The sequence below is a fragment of the Heloderma suspectum genome, chromosome 17 (assembly GCF_057233095.1).
Source record: "Heloderma suspectum isolate Gila_16-S chromosome 17, 16-S_ref, whole genome shotgun sequence".
Taxonomy (NCBI): Eukaryota; Metazoa; Chordata; class Lepidosauria; order Squamata; family Helodermatidae; genus Heloderma; species Heloderma suspectum.
In genome coordinates, this window is record NC_139474.1 from 20642710 (window position 1) to 20663387 (window position 20678).

At 49.7% G+C, this 20678-nt stretch overlaps 1 protein-coding gene across 1 annotated transcript in view; it reads right to left on the minus strand.

Moving 5' to 3' along the window:
• ADAMTSL4 (ADAMTS like 4) overlaps positions 1-20678 on the minus strand; it is a 69008-nt gene that overhangs the window by 18734 nt on the left and 29596 nt on the right. Inside the window, exons 3-5 of the mRNA XM_084824223.1 lie at positions 12342-12411; positions 2590-3365; positions 158-1367 (exon numbers count right to left, since the gene is read on the minus strand). Of these exons, the coding sequence (XP_084680349.1) occupies positions 158-1367; positions 2590-3365; positions 12342-12411 (2056 nt within the window). The remainder of the gene's footprint in view (positions 1-157; positions 1368-2589; positions 3366-12341; positions 12412-20678) is intronic.

Here is a 20678-nt window from a genome sequence, read left to right on the forward strand (position 1 = left end):
TCCTCTTTCATAAAAGGCGAGGGAGGGGGAAACAAAAGGAGATAAAGACTGACGTCTCCTCCTTTCCTGAGAGCAGATTCAGAACAAAAAGGGTTCTTTAAACCCACACCCGACGGGCATTTTGCTAGTTCTACAAAACCAAGCCTGGTGCTCTCACCTCTTGCCGGCAGGCCTTGAACTGCTTGCTTTCTCCCTCGCAGTGGAAGGTCTCTGTGCCAGGGTAGTACAGGTTCCACTGTGGCACTCCAGCCTCCGGGCGCACCCCACTCTGCGGCCCTTGCCCCCTGGCATGGAACTGCACGGGGCTGCCCCGGTGCAGGAGCCAAATGTCCGGCTCCACTGGGCGAGGCGCCGTGGGCTGGTCCACAAACAGGCTGTGGGACGTCCAGCTGCCATGGCTGCTGGTTCGGTGCTCATTTTGCCTCTGGTTTCGGGATCGGGCTGGCCCGTGGGGGGGAGGGTGGTTACCATGTCCTGGCCTGTCCGGCTGGGCTGCAGCACTGCCCTCCAGGCGATGAGATGGCTCCGGTGTAGCCCGGTGGCTCTTTCCAGTCCCTGGGCCTTTCCGTTTGGGAGTGGCGCTGTGGTTCCTCAGCACCTGGTGAGTGAGGCGCAGTTCTGCTGGGGGAAGGGGGCCACCACCTGGAGAGGGCATCTGAGACGGGGGAAGCGCCACGGTTGCTGTGGAAGCACCGTCTTCTGCTCCCTCGTTCCCTGCAGAGACTAAGCTGCCCGTCAACCTCTCAGAGTGGGGGCCCTCTTTGGACACTCTGTGGGCCCCTGCGGAGGCCTCCAGCGTATGCAGCCGTGGGTGGATTTCCACAGGTGCCATGGGGTGGCCTGTCTCGTGAGTGCTGCTGTGGGACTCCGGAGAAGTTGTCAACGGCTTCCCACGATGCTCCGCTTCCCCGGAGGATCCGCTCGTAAGCACTGTGCCCGGTTCCGTGGGGCGAGGTGCATCCCCTGGGCCAACTCTCTTTCTGGTGAGTCCCTTGCCACCTCGGTGGCTGTGTCCTGAATTGTTCTCCACCCCTTTGCTAAGTTGCAGGGGGGGCTGAACAGCACCGTCAGCTAGCAGTACCTGCTTTGGTTGGCGAGGGGCCCGGGGGTCAACTCCGGGGGTCGGTGGCTCCTTTTCCCAGCCAGTGGCCTCCTCGTGAGAGGGAGAGCGGATGGCTTTGTGTTTCTGCTTCTTTGATGGAGGAGGAGGGGGCGGGGGCAGAGGGGGCGGCTCGCCAGCTTGGTCCCCATTGTGCCTCTTAAAGCGGGGCGCAGCCCCCTCGGCCACATCTTTGTGGAGGGGCAAGGCAAAAGGTACCTTCCCGTACCCATACTTCCCAGGCTTGATAGATTCTCGAACCCGAGACCTGGAAAGCACAAGGTTTCACAAGGCAAGTTCCAGCGGGGATACAAGGAACGGTGCTCGTCAATTTTAGCACGCGGTGCTTCCCCCCTCCCACCAAAAAAACTTTACTCAGCTCCTCCTTCACCGGAAAAAATATACGCCCCTTTAGAACATGCTCCACCCCATTTGGGGCTACAAACTGGGTGGCGGCATGCGAGGGACAGCCTGCTAGAAGAACATGGACTTGTGAAAGAAGACCTGGGTTCAAGAGCTGGCTTAAATCTGCTTGTTGATTATTCCAAAGTCTCATGGGAACTGTCGTTTTACAAAGGGGGTTCGAGATTTCCAATACAGAGTCCTTATCATCTCTAGGAATGGTCAAGCTGGCTTAGGGCGGATGGGGGTTGTGATTTGGGTGATTTCCAATACAAACTGACCGGAGCGGCACCTTCTGGACTAAACGTGCGGGTCGGAATTTAGTGATCCACCTGGTGTAAGAGCTGGTGTTGCGTAGCAGTTAAGAGACCAAGCTACGAATCCGGAAGTCAGTCCCGGGTTCAAACAGGGAATCTCCCATAAACTCACTAGGTTGTTCACTGCTCCAGAATCTGTTCAGAGTAGCTGGGTGACCAGCCAGATGGGCGATTAATAAATTTAATAAATAAATAAATAGATGTGGAGCAGTATATAAATGTTTTAAATAAATAATATGCCCCTCCCTCTCAGCCTCCCATCTACATTATGGGGATGACAAGACTTGAGTGAGCTCACAGGCGTGCTGTGACTAGATAATGCCACCTTCTCCAACCTGGCGCTCTCCAGATGTTTTCAAGTACAACTCCCATCAGCTCCAGGGATGATGGGAATTGTAGTCCAACATCAATATTACATTTTTGCCATTCCTGAATGTTCACACACAGGTCTCAGCTCAAAAATGCGTATCAAAATGCAGTTCACAATGCTAATTTTGAGAGAAAATACATGCAGAAATGCCTATTTTCAGAGACGCTGTGTTTAGAGACACTGTGCATTTTGACAGAAAAGGCATTCAAAATGCTGATTGAATTACATGTTTAAATGTAAATTGAATATGCAGAGCTTTGTTTTGAAATCACAGATCAATGCGGAAACGGGACGGCACAGGCAAACGCCATCACGACGTGGACTGGAAATAGATCACTTCATCCCCCTGTACCCGTCTCTGACATCCTGATTCCACCCCACGTTGGTGTCCGAACTCTTACCTCTGGGCCCCCTGGGCCTCGGACGTCGGGGCTGCAGCCCAGGCATACCGGCTGCTGTCTGCCTGGCTGCCGTGACGGGGCCGGTCAGAGCTGAGGCCCGCCTCATGGCTGTCCCGTCTCACAGGCTTGAACAAGGGGATGGCGTTGCGGGTGGGAGGCCGGGCCGGGCCACCGCGTCGGGCGGGCACGACACTTGTGCCGTGCGGCGGCCTGCGAGGCAAACCGTGGCTGGGGTATTCCTCCTGGCCCAGCTGGCCTCCCCAAGGCCTTGGCTGTGGGGCGGCCTGGCGGGAGGGGGGGGAGTCCCTCCGGCGGCTGGGGTGGGGGGCGACGGCATCCCGGGGCTGGGCCAGGGGCGACTCCTCGGGGGGGAAGGCCTCGTGACGGGTGTAGCGGTTCTGGGGGCTGTACGGGATCTGAGGCGGCCGGGGTTGGCTGTGCAGAGGGAGCACGGAACTGCTGCCGTGGAAAGACAGGGCTGGCCTGACGCTCCTCTCGGTATGGAGCGGGTAGGCCGGGTGGGCTGGATACAGGCTGGCAGCCCTCTCCTCTTGGTAGGGGGGCTGTTGCGGATATACAGGTTGCCGGGCCAGCTCCGTCCTCCCGGCCCAGGGGACCCGTTGATATGGAGACTGGCACGTGCGAGTCCGCTCCAAGACGCCAAGGCCGCAGGGCTGAGAGCAGTCCGACCATGAACCCCAGGTGCTCCAGACCCCCGGAACCCGCATCCCGGTGCCGTCATCCTCGGAGGCCTGCCGAGGTATCCTTCGGGGAACCTGTGGGAGAACAGGGAGCGGTCAACAGGGGACCTGCCACCATCAGCCCTGGCATACCTGCAACCCTTTCCTGAGATCAACGGCCCAACTGCCACCATCATGGGTTCTGTCCCCCATTTCCCACTCCGGTGCTCCTCCCTAATGGTGCCCCCTTTGCCAGGCACTGCTCAGTTTTTCAGGTCCTCCCCCTTCAAAACATTGTGGCAAACTCTCTTTTAACACTGGATCTTGGATAGACAAAAGAAGGCAAGGCTGGATTAACCTATGGAACTGTCAGCCACAAGATGTGGTAACAACCACTAACCTAGATGGCTTTAAGTGGGGATTAAGGCAAAGTCACAGGGTCAAGGTCTTTTAGCAGGGTCTGAGCTTCCTAGATCATCACCCCTGAAAGTTAGGAATGGAACCTCCAGTTTTAGCAGCACTCTAGCCCAGGTGCAATTTGCTGGGGAGCAGCAACAGGAGATGGGAGGGTGCTGTTGCTTTCAGGCCCTTCTTGTGGCTTTCCCACAGGTATCCAGATGGCCACTGGGGGAACACGATGTTGGTGTGGAAACACGATCAGGAGTGTTGACAGAGAAACGGGTATGCTCAGCCCCTCTTCCTCAACTGCAGTAGCTGCAATTCCGCCAGGCTTTGCCCACATATAAGCCTTAAGGGCTAGAAACTTAACATCTTGAAAAAAGATTCCCATGTTGGTGAATTCTTGTTTTGCCTTTATCAAAACATGCTCTTTTGCTCTCTCTTCCTGCATCTTTGACTCATAAGCCGTTTGGGCTGGCCCCCTATTTTTCCTCTACCGTGACCAAAAACAACATCTAAATAAAAGTCTTGCCCTTTTTGGAGAGGCGGGGAAGGGTCCCTGTCCCATTTTGGACAGTGTGCCCCTTCCCAGAATTCTTTCACATCCCCACCCCCACGCAGTTGCCCTGGGTGTCACGAGATGCTTCCCAGCTGTTGGGACCATATAGACAGGCAGCTGTTTCCTTCCTCGACAGGCGATGACGTCAGAAGCCCATCAAGGAGAAGAGGTCCAAAAAGGGCACATTTTTCAGCCAAAAAAGGACATCATTAATAAAACGAAGGGTGTTCTGCGCAGCGGCCCAGTTCCTTGGTACCATCGTGGAGTGATTTGTCAGCGGGAGATGGAGAACTGGCACGGACAGTAACTGAGGCACCAATTATCCATCGGACAAACGAGGCCCGGTTTCCTTCTACTCTCTCTAAAGAAGCTAAAATGGATTGGAGAGAGAGAGAGAGAGAGAGAGAACGAGCTAGGGGTGGATCAACGGTGTTGACAGAGAGGGTTGAATCGAGCGGAGACGGGTTTGGGGATCCTCTCGGTCCAGAGAAGCCCCGCCCCCTAAAACAGGAGGCCCCGCCTTCTCGAGCGGCGGGGCCACCTCCTGAAGAGGGGAAACTGTTTTCATCTACAGAAATACATTTAGCCCTTCTCCACTTTCTTGACACACATACAGACACACGCGTGCACACGCCTCAGTCACAAACACACATGCACAAACAACACTCCGCCTCTCCTCCAGAAATCATTCCTGCGCCATTCAGAAATAGAGAAAGGAGGGGGACGCCACTGTAGTCCTACAGCCCAGGGCCTGGGAGGTTCTGGGTTCAAGAGCTGCCTCTGTCGCAAACTCACCGGAGTGCAATGGGTTCAAAGGAACATAGAAAGCTGGGTGCTACTAAATCCGGCTATTTTGTGGTCATTACTGTCACCCAAGATCATCTACTCGCGCACTCTAGGTGTGTGCTGGACTACAAATCCCATCATTCCCAGCCAGCACAGCCGTTGTAGTCTGACACATAGGGAGGCTACCAGGTTGGGGAAGGTTGGTTTAGCACCCTCCAGATGATTTTGGACTACAACTCCCAACACCCTTGTCCAGCACAGTCAGGGATGATGGGGATTGTAGTCCAAAAGATCTTGAGGACACTGGGTTTGTGGAAGGCTGGTAATCATTGTTCTTGCCACAACGAGGAAATGCTCTTGACCTCTGGTTGGAATCGTTCCCCCTTCTAATCCCACGTGCCATTGGAATCAGAAGCACTCCGTATTTCATTCATGATGCAACACCCAGCCCTCTGCCCTTCCCAAGTCTTCAGCTAAAATTACAAAACTAAATGCCTAGAAAATTGAGTCCAGCTGTTTGGTGGTTCCTGGGTCAAAAACTGCATTGGTCTTGGGTAGGTTCCGAGCTAACAAGTGTATCTGACCCCCTAGGACAACTTCACTATGACACTTTTTTTCACACCATCTGGTGGCTGACTGAAAAGAAGGATCTTTTATTTAAATGCCTCCCCTGCTTTGCCCCCTTCCAAAGAAGCCAAACCTATTTAGCGCAAGAAATGTGGACATGGTGCTAAATTTCTTGGAGGAATCAGCTACGGACAATAAGCTTTGCCTGTTTAGCAATGAAGCACAAGCAGAGGGGGAAATCCTCCACAGAATTTTGTATTGGATGCAAAATTTGGGATCTTGAACATTTCCGTTTTCATGGTTTACATTCATTTTTTAAAGGGCTAGAAACTTAACATCTTGAAAAAAGATTCCCAGGTTGGTGAAACAAACAAGTTCCTAGACCTTATGACTGCAAAAGGAGATCGGAAATAGGAAATGTTCCTCTTCCTTCCTTCCCCATTCTTTTTTCCTTGTGTGTTGTGTCCTTTTAGATTGTGAGCTTGCAGGCAGGGGCTGTCTTGTTTTACTGATTATATATAAAGCCACTCCAGGAGCCTTTTTTGGCTGAGAAGCAAGATAAAAATACTTCAAACAATAAATAAATAAAAGCTTGGTAGAACTTGAAGAACGTAGGGAAAACCACTAAACCATTCAGGTATGACCTAAGTCATATCCCTGATGAATATACCGTGGAGGTGAGGAATAGATTTAAGGGATTAGACCTGATAGACAGAGTGCCTGAGGAACTATGGACGGAGGTCCGTAACATTGTTCAGGAGGCAGCAACGAAATCCGTCCCAAAGAAAAAGAAATGCAAGAAAGCAAAGTGGCTGTCTGAGGAGGCTTTACAAGTAGCTGAGGAAAGAAGGGAAGCGAAAAGCAAGGGAGAAAAGGGAAGATATACCCAACTGAATGCAGAGTTCCAGAGAATAGCAAGGAGAGACAAGAAGGCCTTCTTAAATGAACAATGCAAGGAAATCGAGGAAAACAACAGAATGGGAAAGACTAGAGATCTCTTCAAGAAAATTGGAGATCTCAAGGGAACGTTTTGTGCAAAGACGGGCATGATAAAGGACAAAGAAGGATGGGACCTAACACAAGCAGATGAGATTAAGAAGAGGTGGAAAGAATACACAGAAAAACTATACAGGAAAGACCTTAATGCCCCTGATAGCCATGATAGTGCGGTCACTGAACTTGAGCCGGACATCCTCGAGAGTGAAGTCAAGTGGGCCTTAGGAAGCATTACTAACAACAAAGCTAGCGGAGATGACAGTATTCCAGCTGAGCTATTTAAGATCCTAAAAGATGATGCTGTTAAAGTGCTGCACTCCATATGCCAACAAATTTGGAACACTCAACAGTGGCCACAAGACTGGAAAAGGTCAGTTTACATTCCAATTCCGAAGAAGGGCAATGCCAAAGAGTGTTTAAACTACCGTACAATTGTGCTCATTTCACATGCCAGCAAGGTGATGCTCAAAATCCTACAAGCTAGGCTTCAGCAGTATGCGAACCGAGAACTACCGGAAGTACAAGCTGGGTTTAGAAGAGGCAGAGGAACTAGAGATCAAATCGCCAGTGTTCGCTGGATCATGGAGAAAGCAAGAGAATTCCAGAAAAGCATCTATTTCTGCTTCACTGATTACGCTAAAGCCTTTGATTGTGTGGATCACAACAAACTGTGGCAAATTCTGAAAGTGATGGGAGTACCAGACCACCTTACCTGTCTCCTGAGAAACCTGTACGAGGGTCAAGAAGCAACAGTAAGAACCAGACGCGGAACAACCGATTGGTTCAAAATTGGGAAAGGAGTATGACAAGGCTGCATATTGTCGCCCTGCTTATTTAACTTATATGCAGAGTACATCATGAGAAACGCCGGGTTGGTTGAATCACAGGTCGGAATTAAGACTGCCGGGAGAATTATCAACAACCTCCGATACGCAGATGATACCACCCTAATGGCAGAAAGCGAAGAGGATCTAAAGAGCCTCTTGTTGAGGGTGAAAGAGGAGAGTGCAAAAGCTGGTTTGAAACTCAACATTAAAAAAACTAAAATCATGGCATCTGGCCCCATCACTTCCTGGCATATAGAAGGGGAAGAAATGGAAGCAGTGACAGATTTTACTTTCTTGGGCTCCAAGATCACCGCAGACGGTGACTGCAGCCATGAAATTAAAAGACGCTTGCTCCTTGGGAGGAAAGGTATGGCAAACCTAGACAGCATAGTAAGAAGCAGAGACATCACCTTGCCGACAAAGGTCCGTCTAATCGAAGCTATGGTTTTCCCAGTAGCAACGTATGGCTGTGAGAGCTGGACTATAAGGAAGGCTGAGCGCCGAAGAATCGATGCTTTCGAACTGCGATGCTGGAGAAGACTCTTACGAGTCGCCTGGACTGCAAGGAGGTCAAATCAGTCAATCCTAAAGGAAATCAACCCTGACTGTACATTGGAAGGTACAGATACTGAAGCTGAAGCTCCAATATTTTGGCCACCTAATGCGAAGACAAAACTCTCTGGAAAAGACCCTGATGCTGGGAAAGACTGAAGGCAAAAGGAGAAGGGGACGGCAGAGGATGAGATGGCTAGATAGCATCACCGATGCAATGAATATGGACTTGAGCACACTCAGGGGGAGAGCGCAGGACAGGAAGGCCTGGCGTGCTATGGTCCGTGGGGTCACGAAGAGTCGGACACGACTGAACGACTGAACAACAACAACAAGAACCCCAGAGGGATTTCCCCAGATATTGCCAGACTACAAGTCCCATAATTCCCAATCACTGGCTGGAAATGATAGGAGCTGGAGTCCAACATCATCTAGGGACTTAAGGTAGGGAAAGGCTGTTTTTGGTGCCTTCCCTCGCTCTCCATCCTTCCTCAGTGGAAAATTTGGGCGAACAGATGCAAACCAGTGTCAGCATTCGGCTTTTCAATGCAACATTTTGATTTTTTTTTTTTAAATGCAGAGCACATGTAGCTTAGCTGTGATTATGGAGTGGTGTGTGCATACGTGCGTGCGTGAGAGAGAGAGAGAGCGAGCGAGAGAGAGAGCACACCTGGCCATGTATTGGCAGCAGCCTGGAGTAAGTTCCAGGTAGTTCCAGGGAGTGCACTCTAAGCACGTCAGAGAAATCCGCAACGGAATCAAATGAGTTTGGATTTCTATGAACCTGACCCATGGATTCCACAGTGGACCGGCTTTTCCCAAGTCGCATGGATTCCACAGACTTGTGTACAGGTTTTGTTTACTTTCTGGAATTTTACGCAAATTTAGTGGTAGAAAAATATATAAAATAAAAGAACAGCGGCTGAAAATGCACATTTCCTCCATAGGCTAAGGCATGAAAATGCGAAGGGGGGGGGATTTGCACATTTGGGAAAAATCAAATTCTGCCAATGAGTGGACAACGGAACGAAAGGCACTTGGCAGTCCATGAAACATAGATGGAACAGATTTTACAAAATCCGTACATCCTTATTGGACCAGGCCTGACCAGCAATCAGGAGCAAAGGGCAAACCAGAAGGCAGAACCAGATGACCACACCAAGCATCCTGCCTCCAACGCCCTCAGACATATGCCTCCGGGAAGCTCAACCAGCAGGGCATGAAGGCAACAGCCCCCTCTCACTGTCACCCTTCAGCAACCGGTCTACTGCCTCTGACAGATGAGTTCCACTGAGGTATCATGACATTATTTTGACCAGTGCATTTTTTCTGGGCTTATTCCGAAGGCTGCATAAGGACAGCATTAAGCTCAAGGTTCTGTAAGAGCTTTGATGTGGTCATGCAGGATTTATGATATCTGTAGTTTTGGGTGAGAATGTTCTTAGACATAACCGTTTCGGGGGGGGTGTGAAATATAACCGAGAATCAGGATGATAAGATATATAGAACACCCTTTTAACCAGAAATGATATTCCTTGGACTCTGTAAAGATATAGTTAATCCAAAGGATGAAGGTTTGGTCAGGAACTTGCTGATCATCGCCAAAGTCATGCCAAAATATATTATCATCCAGCTCATGCAAAGGGTGGGACATAAGAGGGATTCCATTACTATGCACATATACTTAAAGGTATCAATCAATCAATCAATTTTCTTACAGTCATAGACCACCAAGATACTTAAAGGTAAAACTGGGAAGAAAACTTTTGAACACATCTGGAGAACCTTTGGATTCCCCCTCTCTTAAAAAAGAAAAGTTGACCTTCACTCAAAACTGCCATATTTATTTCTCCCAAAATGAATGATGGAAATGTATATTTTTGCATTCATGGCATTAGATATTTCCTAATCAGAAACATTTCCTCCCTCACACGCGCACACTTACAAGTTGTGGTCCTCGCCTCGGTCATCTTCACAACTGAATTGTTGAGATAGGGTTGGAATATGGCCATTTTACGGGGAGGGGGGGATGAGGTGAAAGGAAAATAATGCTGAGGACGGACTCGCTTTGAGAGCAGAATAAACAGAGCCCTGATCAGAATTAAGGCTAAAATGGCCAGCAAGGGCACCGCTTGCATTTGCCCATCCCAGGAATAGCTGACATCTGTTTTCCCATCACTATAGCAGTTTCCTCCATTGTACGGGGTGCGGTGGCCTCGGGCCTGTTTATTTTAGTTTGCTTCCACCATAAATGTTTCCTGGTTGTCTTGCTCTGAATCCCACAAGGGCAGGAAAAATGAACAGCCCAAAGGTGACAATACCACTTTTAGAAAAATGAAAAGAAAAAATCTTTTAACATCACAGAAGTCCACACCACTACATGGCAAATATTTGCAGGTAAATAAGAAAGATATTATTTTACCGGAGGCTGTGTGTGTGTGTGTGTGTGTGTGTGTGTGTGTGATAGCAGGGAGTCCGTTTCGACAACCAGCCTCCTACAGCTGTTTCTTATGCCCATTTTATAGGTGAGGGAAACAGAGACCAAGAGGCTGCTATCCCATTTCCAGACGTCTGCTGCAGGTTAATCTTCCTCGTCTTAAAACGAGCAGATTGGGGATGTGAACAAGATTGGATTGTGGGGCTCCCAAGTTGTTTTGGGGGGCTTCTTAACACATGCCAAATCAGCCTCAAGATTCTAGTCCTCGCCTTCAAAGCTCCCCAGCTCTCAGTCCCTGCCTCCTACTAGTGTGCCCTGTGTGCGTATCTTGCAAATGTTTTAATCAAGGCATGCTTATAAATACCTGCACTCAGAGGGATCCAACCCACCACCACTGCACCCGTGTATTTCTGAGAGAGCAAGGGCAAGTAAACATCTTGCCTCTTTGCACTGGGACAGAGCCAGTTGCAGCTGACGAAAAGATGGAGCATTTTTACCTGCTCCTAATGACTGAAAGGCAGTGAATCAGAGACAGCAGGCACTCCCTCTTGGTATCTGGAGCTCCCCCACAAAGATTTCACTGATTTCTTGTGACACACAGTTAGGAAAGTCCGGTCCTTGGCGCAGGATGAAGCAAACATAAACATGCAAGAAAAGCCTCAATGGATCAGCCCTCTCTACCCCAACATTCGGTTTCCGCACTGGCCAACCAGCTGCCGGCGGGAAGCCCACAAGAAGGACATGAGCACAATATCACCCTCCTGCCCATGTTCCCCAGCAACTGGTGTACAGGACCATACTGCCTCTGAGACTGGAGGGAGCACAGAGCCTTCGGGACTAGTAGCCACTGATATCCTTCTCCTCCAAGTATTTATCTAACCCCCTTTTAAAGCCATCCAAACGGGCGGCCATCACTACATCTTGTGGTAGTGAATTCCATAGTTTAATTCTGTGCTGTGAGAAGCCCTTTTATTTTTTTATTATTAAATTTATTAATCGCCCATTTGGCTGGTCACCCAGCCACTCTGGGCGATGTACAACATACGATAAAACAGTTTAAAACAATAAAATTCTACAATAAAAACGTTTTCTAAAATACCCTAACCCACCCCAAATGCCTGCCTGAACAACCACGTTTTTAATGCACGGCGGAAGCTCATTAAAGAGGGGGCATGGCGGAGTTCCCTAGGGATGGAGTTCCACAGAGTGGGGGCCACCACAGAAAAGGCCCTCTCCCTCGTCCCCACCAGTCTAGCTGTCCTGGCTGATGGGACAGAGAGGAGGCCATCCGAGGCTGATCTTGTTAAGCGGCCTGTCTGGTGCTGCTGGAGGCGCTCCTTAAGATAGGCTGGGCCGGAACCATATAGGGTTTTAAAGGTCAAAACCAACACCTTGAATTTGGCCTTTGATCTGTCCTGGATCTCCCCCCAATCAGCTTCATGGGACAACTCCTTTGGCGCTCTAGTATTATGAGAAAGGGAGAAAGACTCCTCCCTACCCACTTTCTCCACACTGTGCATCATTTTGTATACCTCTATCATGTCTCCCCCTCACTCGCCTTCTTTCAAGCTAAACAGTCCCTTTCTTCACAGCGGTCTTGCTCCAGCCCCTTGATCATTTCAGTTGCCCTTTTCTGCACTTTTTCCAGCTCTACAATATTGCTTTTAGGTGCAGTGACCAGAATTGTACACAGCACCATAGATTTGTATAAAGGCAGTATGATCTCGGCAGTGTTGTTTTCGATTCATTTCCTAATTACACAGAGTTTGCCTTTTTCACAGCAGCCGCACACCGGGTTGGCATTTTCTTTCACCACAACCCCAAAATCTTTTCCTTGGACAGCAACTGCTGGACATGGCAACAGTTCCATGGGTGAACACATCACAAATATCCCTTCTGGGTTTCCCTAGCCAACTCGTGAGTAAGCCCATTGTTGCATGGTGACTCACCTTTCCGACGGCTTGGCCGAGGCATGCTGCCATCACCAAGAGAGTCAAGGAGAAGCCAGCCAAGGAAAACCTAGAAAGAAAAAAACCCAAGAACATGATTCCATTGGGTCAAGGCTGCGGCTGCCAGCAAGGTGAGAAGAGGGGGCCTCCCTGACAGCTTGCACTGTGCCTTCACCGCTGTGGCTCTCGCTGCCTTTGCTGGGAGGAACGCAGCCCCCCACCATCGCTCCCAAAATTACAAATGTCCCAGTTTTTCAAATCGCACGTACACAGGAAGAGTCAGAACTGCTACGCTGAGCCGGACGGGTCAGCTGGTACTTGGTCTAACAGTGTGGGCCAGCCAGATGCTTCAGGAGCAAAGCATGATGGGAATATCTCTACTGGAGACTGATAGTCATCGTCTGATAGTCAAGAGGTGCACTTCCTCCCTAAGCATCAGGAGGTTTTGACTTCAGGTTTTCAGGTCAACCGCTAAATCGGGAGTGTCTCCGAAGTGGCATTCACCCCTTGGGATGAACGGGGTTCAACACCCCCGCACTAAATCCATGCTGTGTTTTGTTTTTAATGAGATCCCTCTTGTAACAGTGTGCTTGTTGTGTTTAATTTTACACGTTTAGTGCACCCCACCCTTCAGTTCCGAAGAATTCGAAGGGCAGCTTTTCAGTTAAAAATGCTTGGGTTTTTTTTTTTTAAGAAAATACAGTTAACTTTAAAAGTGAAGAGCGGCAACATTTTCATAGCATCCAAAGTTAAAGGGTGAAAAGATTGAGATCAACGCCTCTGGCACCTGTGGCAATGAGTTCTGCAGGTTTCTTATTCCCTCTGGAAAGGATCGCTTCTTTTGTCCATCTTTAACCTGCTGCTGGCCGTTTTTCGGTAGATAACACAAAAGTTTTCGGAGAAATGCAAACCTCGCCCCCTCTGGACTTCTTTCACACTTACCATGACGCTGGCGACACAACTAGTAAAAGAGGTTTTGTTTGTTTTATTTTACACACGTACTGTACTCCACCCTTCAGTTCCAAAGAACTCCAAGAGCAGCTTTTCATTAAAAAGATGTTTGTTTTTTTAAAGAAAATACAATCAACATTAAAAACTGCAGAGCAGCAGTCTTTTCATACTCACTGGCACATCTAAGTGCATTGAGGGATTTTCTTTTTAATGCATAGGGCCTGCTCCCCCCACCCGCCATGCGCATGGACACATCTCCGAAGTTTCTGTCTGATGACCATGCGTAAGAGTATCATGGCACCAAAAACATATGGTGGTATTCTCTCAGAACGGGCAATATTTATGAAGTCTACATTTCGCTAAACACAGACATGCCCCAGCCCCAGAGTTGCACACACCGTGTTGCACACATGATTCCATCCTGCCCCAATCTGGTGCCCTCCAGATTTTTGGGACTACAGCTTCCAGAATTCCAGACCACTGGCCATGCTGACTGGGGCTGATGGGAGTTGAAGTCCAAAATATCTGGAGGGCACCAGATTGAGGAAAGCTGCTTGACTCCCGGGGAGACAAATCTTCCAAGGTCCCCTCTCTGAAAAAGGCTTTGTAAATGCATTCACCTATTAAATTATTTGCCCTGAATGCGCAAAGATCTATGATGCAGCCGAGCATGCAGCGATGGGGGGGGGGGCTTGCCCATGTTACCCTCCCCACTTTAGCCCTAGCATGTGCAGGTGAATGCCTGCACAGGACTTAAATCTCACATCCAAAAACTCCCTTTAAGAAGCTGGAAGCCGGGTCTCCTGCAGAGATAACTGGCACAGCTACAGAGCTTTCCCCACGTCAAATGCCTTCCAGCAGCCAAACCTTCCCACCCTCGAAGTCTCTAATTTGAAACCCACCCCAGGGGCAAGGGGGACCTTCATTAATTGCACAACAGTCACATCACCAGCACTTGGATCAGAACAGCCTTGGGCAGCAGCTGTAGCAGCCACATCACAGCCAGGCCTGGCACCCCAGGGAGAAGCAAGTGGCGCAAAACACTTCGGACCCACTCTTGTGCAGTTTGGGGCGCCCTATTCCCACCAGATTCCCACTACAGCTTCCGTCACCCCACCCCCAGCCCACGTGGCCACACAGCTTGTACTTGCTGGCCTGGGGATGATGGAATTTGCAGTCCAAGGGTGCCAGGTTGGGGAAAGTGGACCTAGATTCACAGCGCTGCATTGCTGAACCTGCAGGTCTGGCACTTCGTTTGGAAACGGCTTGACAATAACTTCATTAAACAAAGACGCTCATTCAAGCATCCAGCATCTCGGATCTGTTTAAAACAAACCCTTTTGATCAACTAGAAAGCTGCCCCCCATTAACGAGGTGCCAGATTATTATTATTTTAATGTTAATTGTTTTTAATAGATGAACTTGCATAAATTGTTTGTGGCAGAAGTCATCTTAGAACAAGGCTAGGCAACGGGGTGACTTCCAGACGTTTGGGACTACAATTCCCACAATATCCAACTATTGGCCATGTTGGTTGGGGCATCTGGGAATTGTAGTCCAAAACATCTGAAGGGCTTCAGGTTACCAACCCCTGTGCTAGAAGATGCACCCCCTTCTCTCACTCACAGGCAAGGATGTATCTTCTAATACCATCTTAAAATGAACAACTTGGGACCAGGATACTTGAGGGTACGCCTTCTCCCTTAAGTACGCCTTCTCGGAAGAGCCACTCCTGGCTATCCCACATGGGTCAGAGATCCATTTGGAATCTACCAGGAATAGGGCCTTTAGTGTGCTGACTCCCCCCTATGGAACGCCCCCCCCCCCCCCGCTGAGATCAGACAGGAACTGACATTGCGTTGTTTTCAGTGTTTGCTGAAAACATTTCTTTTCAGGCAAACACTTCCTGACTGATGACTAAGTTCCACCCACTGTTCTCTTGACGCTCCTGGTTTTAGTGTGAATTTTTTGTGTGTTCTTAGTTTGTGTACACCACTCTGATACTTTTGATGTGGAGCAGTTTATAAACATTATCATCATCATTATTAATACAGAACACCTAACATCAGAATTCACCAACCCGGCACTCTCCAGATGTGTCAGACCACAACCCTCACAACCCCCAGCTAACACACTTGTGCTGGCTAGGAATGATGGGGGCTGTAGTCCCAACACATCTGGACCAGGCTGCCCTAGACACACCATTCTCTCTCTGCCTCATCCCCCTTCCCCAATACACAGTCTGTTTTTATGGCTGGCTTTTAACTGGTTTAGCTGGTTCCTGATCTGATCTGATCTGAAAGCATGGGCAAGTTCAGACTCGCAGTGGAGAAGAGGCATTCCCCTTCTCCGCCAAACAAAAGAGAATGCCTCTTCTAATACTGTTTTAAAAGAAGCACTCTCTCACACCCCTTCTAAGATGGTGCCTGACATGACACAAGTGTGCAGATCTAAAAAAACAAAGTATGGTGTGTGTGTGTGTGTGTGTGTGTGTGTTGGGGGGGGGGTTACTTCCGAAATATTTTTTCAGAAATATTTTTTAATTTTATTTTTTGGCTATTTCCCCTGGATTTAGCTGTTCCACTTTACCCTCAAACATGCACACCGCCGCCGCCTCCCCCGTCACAACATTTTTGGCCATTGTCCTCTTTTTGCACAGCGACCAACGGGCTGCCCTGTACTTTACCAAGGTGACTCATTCGCTCGAGATCTCGCACTCAACTTCCCAGTCCTTGGCCTGAAAAATAACCCCTCCATCCTGGACAAAAGGAAGTCACGAGCCAGGAGAGGGGAACAACATCAGAGGCCGGAATTTTATGGCTGTGTGCAGCCGCCAAACAACACTCATGTCAAGCCAAGGATGATTCAGACACTGCCTTGGCAGGGCCCGGAGTGGAGCTGGTGCTATCGCCCGTTGCATCAGGGCAACAGCCGCACATACACCCCACTCCAGAGAGCAACCTCGGCAAATCGAAATGGCAGAAAACAGGTGTGCCAAAGAAGGTGGAGGTGACTCAGAGAGGCAGGCCCAGGCGGGGAGGTTGCAAGAAAAAGGTTGGACAGGAAATTTGTCGGGATGCTTTGTAGAGGCTGTCCTGGCTTGGGACGGGGGTCCAGATGGACAAGACCATTTCACTGCTGCCTTTCTTTCCAAGATTAACAATCCTGCTGCCACCTTTCTGCTCGGTTCTGTACTTGGCATCACTCGTGTTCATCTATCCGAGCACAGCATGGACAGAGTTGCCAGCGTTATTTTACCTTCTCCGCTGTTTTAGTCTTGTTCGTTTTTTTAAAAATGCATCATTTTAACTGCCCCTCCGCCGCCACCCTCAAATCTCACCTGCAGCCCCGCCTGCCTCCCAGGATAAGAGGAAGACCAGCCTGGCGCTGTCCATTCAACAGAAAAGGAGCAACTTTAGGGAGTTTGCTTCCCTGCACATGGCTCTGATGTTTGCTTTCCTCTGCCCTACCCATAGCTTTTTCCTTTTGTATCGTGCCAGCTAGACTGCAGTCAGGGAATCTCTTATCTTTCAGTATCTGCTCAGTGCTTAGAAAAGGTTGGGTGCTTTAGAGGTCTTAAATATCAGTTTTGTTGTTGTCAGTCTTAGCAGCAGCAGCTGCAACAACAGCCTTGTGGAATTCCTGACCACAAGATGTGGCGATGACCCACGTGCATTCAAAGGGGATTACAGCAATTCATGTAGGAGGAGAGGTCTCTCACTCAGGATGACTAAACGGAGACCCCATGTTCAGAAGCAGTATACCTTTGAATCACAGTCGCAGGGGACAAAGATGGCAGACTGAGGCCAAATCCATATCCGAGTGCCAAACTGGAAAAAGGAACCCCTGCCCACTGGTGTCACATGAGACTCAAGGAGCACCCCCAGACTTCAAACTTTATCCTTTGTGGGGAGAAGGGTACAATTAGAGATGTGAAGGCCTGGGGGGGGAAACAGGAAAAGTGAAGGGGAAAAGCAGGGGGGGAAAGTTTGTTTTTTTCTGTTTTCCCCCCAGTGATTTTGGGAAAATTGGGAGGGAGGGGAGAGGGAAGGTTCCCCCCCAATCTTTTCAGGCCCCCCCCATTTTTTTTTCCAGGCCTTCACATATCTAGGTACAATGCCATTCTGGATAGTAAAACCATGTCTCTACTGATTCTAAGAACAAGCCCCCATCTTCAGCTGTGCCTTACCTGGTTTACGACATAGTGATGGCCACCAATTTGGATGGCCTCAAAAGGGGATTAGACAGATTCTCAGAGAAAAAGGCTATCAATGGCTAGTAGTCCTGATGGCTATGTGCTACCTCCAGTATCAGAAGCAGTATGCCTATGTACATCAGTTGCTGGGGAACATGGGTGCTGTTGCCCTCATGTCCTGCTTGTGGATTTCCTGTGGGCAGCTGGCTGGCCACTGTGTGAACAGAATGCTGGACGAGATGGACCCTTGGTCTGATCCAGCAGGGCCCTTCGTTAGCCCTTCTGTTAGCCCTTCAGTTTGTTAGCCCTGACTTGGATTCCTGCATCGAGCAGGGGGTTGGACTCGATGGTCTTGTAGGCCCCTTCCAACCCTACTGTTCTATGATTCTCCAAGCCTTAACACTCATTCAAACTTCTCCCAGACATGGTCCAGTGAGTGGAGCTCCCTTTTTAGAAATGTTGACCCGGGGGGACACATGTGAAAGGTGGCCTTCCAAGGAAACTTTGCAGCCAAAGTGTCAAAACTGGCACCAAACAGGCGCCAGCATCGCAAGCACACGCAACTGAGAAGCCAGGGGAGCAGAGGAACGGCAAATAAACACTCGTAAAAATCAAAATGCGTGCACAGGATTTGCACATTTGGGACTTGTTCTTCCTCCTTCTCCCCACTGCAGCCTGGCTGTTCACCTGCCTCTCGCTCTGGCCCTGACAATGGTGGCGGTGAGGAGGAGAAGATGCAATAGCGGCTGGTGACAATGGTGATGAGGAGGTCGACTCCCTGAGGGAGGGCCCATTGAGGGTGCCTTGCCGAAGGGCCCTCAGAAACCTGGATCCAGCACCGCCACTGTTTGAGATACATCACCTCTGCTGGGGCAGTGGGGAACATTTTTGCAACAGAACTGTGGAATTCACCTCCTCAGGGAGGTTTAGCCAGGCTGCTCCATTTCAGCATTTAGATAATGTGAAAGTAGGCCTGACTAGGCTTCTTGAGTAGTTTGGTGCCTGATGGGATTGGAAAACCGTATGTGTGTTTGACGGTGAGAAGGTAATTGTAAGTTGCTCATTATGGGCAGGCAGGACATTCTCTTTGCGGAGTAGCTTAGGACCTTAGAAGTAAGAGATAATAATGTAGCTGTACTGATAAGACTGTTACTGAGAACTAATTGGTTTCTGAGCATGCATAGTGTGTTTTCTTTGTTCTCCAAGTTTCAGTACGTATAAAGATGCCCTGTTTTTCTTTTTGGCGGACTCCCACAGCTGTGTGGTGCTCTAATAAATTTCTGACTGTTGAACCTAACCTGCCTTGCATATTTCCTTAACAATTATCAACAAAGCCATTTTGATTCCACCAAGCGTCCTCAGAACCGAGATGGTTATCTGTCTTGGTCTGAACCGCTGCTTGTATTTCCGCTTCTAAACAAAGTGCTTTTCACAGTATTTCACTATCTTTATATATGCTAGGAGCCTCCCGTCGGGAATGTTTGGCCTTCCAAAGCTGGAGCGCCCAAGGCTGAGGTCTGAAGGACAGGAAATCAGATTTCCCAGTCAAGCGAGAGGTGGCCGGTAGCCACGAGGACCAGCCACCCCAAAGGACTGGAGGAAAACATTCTCCCTAGAGGGAATTTAAAGCCATGGTCAAGGCCGCCAGCCAGGACACGAACTGTGGGTCATAGGCAGGCAAAGGTTCTAGAAGCTTCTGACAAACCCTCACACAGCTGTGGGCAAGCTTTGGAAAGCCAGGCCATCCGCCATTTTGTAGCATGGCCCATTTTGGGCAGGCCACAATGTTGGCTTCCCCAACAAGACAGCAGCACCAGGACCCTCGGACCCCTGCATTTTCCCCACTGACACCATCTCAGTTCTGAATATGCAAAATGGCCGACCAGGGATGACAATGAGAAGGACGACCATTGGTCAGGGAGGAAGGAGGGACGAGGGGAAGGCAGCGTGGCCATCTGGGGTTCTGCACCCCTGCCCTACGGAGACACTCAGAAGTGGGCTGCAAACAACACCCAGAAAATCTGGGGGGCCTGCCCCCCTGTACAGCCTCTATGGTCTCCTTGGGGAGCCCTCATCCTTGCATAGACCGCTTTTGCACAGAAAAATCCACAAAGCGCTATCAGTGCCTCTCTTTTCGTCTCTCTCTACCCTCGAACTGTGCACAAATGGCCTGTCGAAATTCTCCAGCCTATCTGTGGGTAGAGAAACTGGGGGGACAACTCCACCGAATTTCTCCTAGGGGAGGAGAAATTCTCCAACTGCTTCTCGCAGAGAGGGCTCACGGTCGGCAGGGGCTGTAGCACAGCTCCTTTCTTCCTTTTTTCCTCGGGGTTTTTGGTTCACTGCGCTGCTGCTGGAGGTGGCAACAGCATCCGCTGCGGCGAGGCTTCCACTTTCCTGAGGCAGGATTTTGAACGTCTTTGGGTGGTATTTTTGAGCTGACCTAATCCCTGCAAGGTGGCCGAGGGGGCTGGGGGTGTTTTCTCCCTCCCTCCCACATCTTTCCCTTGCTCTGCAGCCTCCCAGGCCAACTGCACTTCCCGAACCGAAAAAGCCCCATGGGGGGAATGGCCTCACAACGTCTTCCCCACGATGGCTTTAACTGATGTGCGGGAAGCTGAGGAGGCCGCCGGCCACCACAGAGATTATTGTCCAAATACAGACAGGATGCTCATGTACACCCCTTGGCTACCTCATAAGCAAAAGAAGGACAAGGACCCCAAAGCCAACCCATGAGAATCTCTCCGAAAGTTCTCCTCCTTTGAAATTTCTTTTCGAAAGCAATGTCTTTTCTATCCAACTGAATGAGAACAGTCGAAAAAAATGTGGGAGAAATGTTCAGCGCAGCACTACTCCACCCCCTTCAGTGCTCATGGCCGCCTTCCGCTTGTTACCAGCGTCCCCATTTCGTTTGCAGCTAAAATGTAATGATGGTTTGTGTTTGGGCATCACATCCATTAGGATCCATCCAGGAGGCAAATTAAAATGAGGAAACCAGATCTACCACAGTAGGTAGGTCAGGCCAGTTCCTCCCCTCGTTGGCTTCCCATGCCCCGCAGGGAACCTTGTTACCTGAATGCTCCAGACACACAGGAAATAAAAGACATTCCAGGCCGCACCTGGCCGGCCTCTGCTTTGGGAGGTGGGAGAAGGATTCCTTTTTGACCCTGCCAAACAACCTCTTCTTCTTT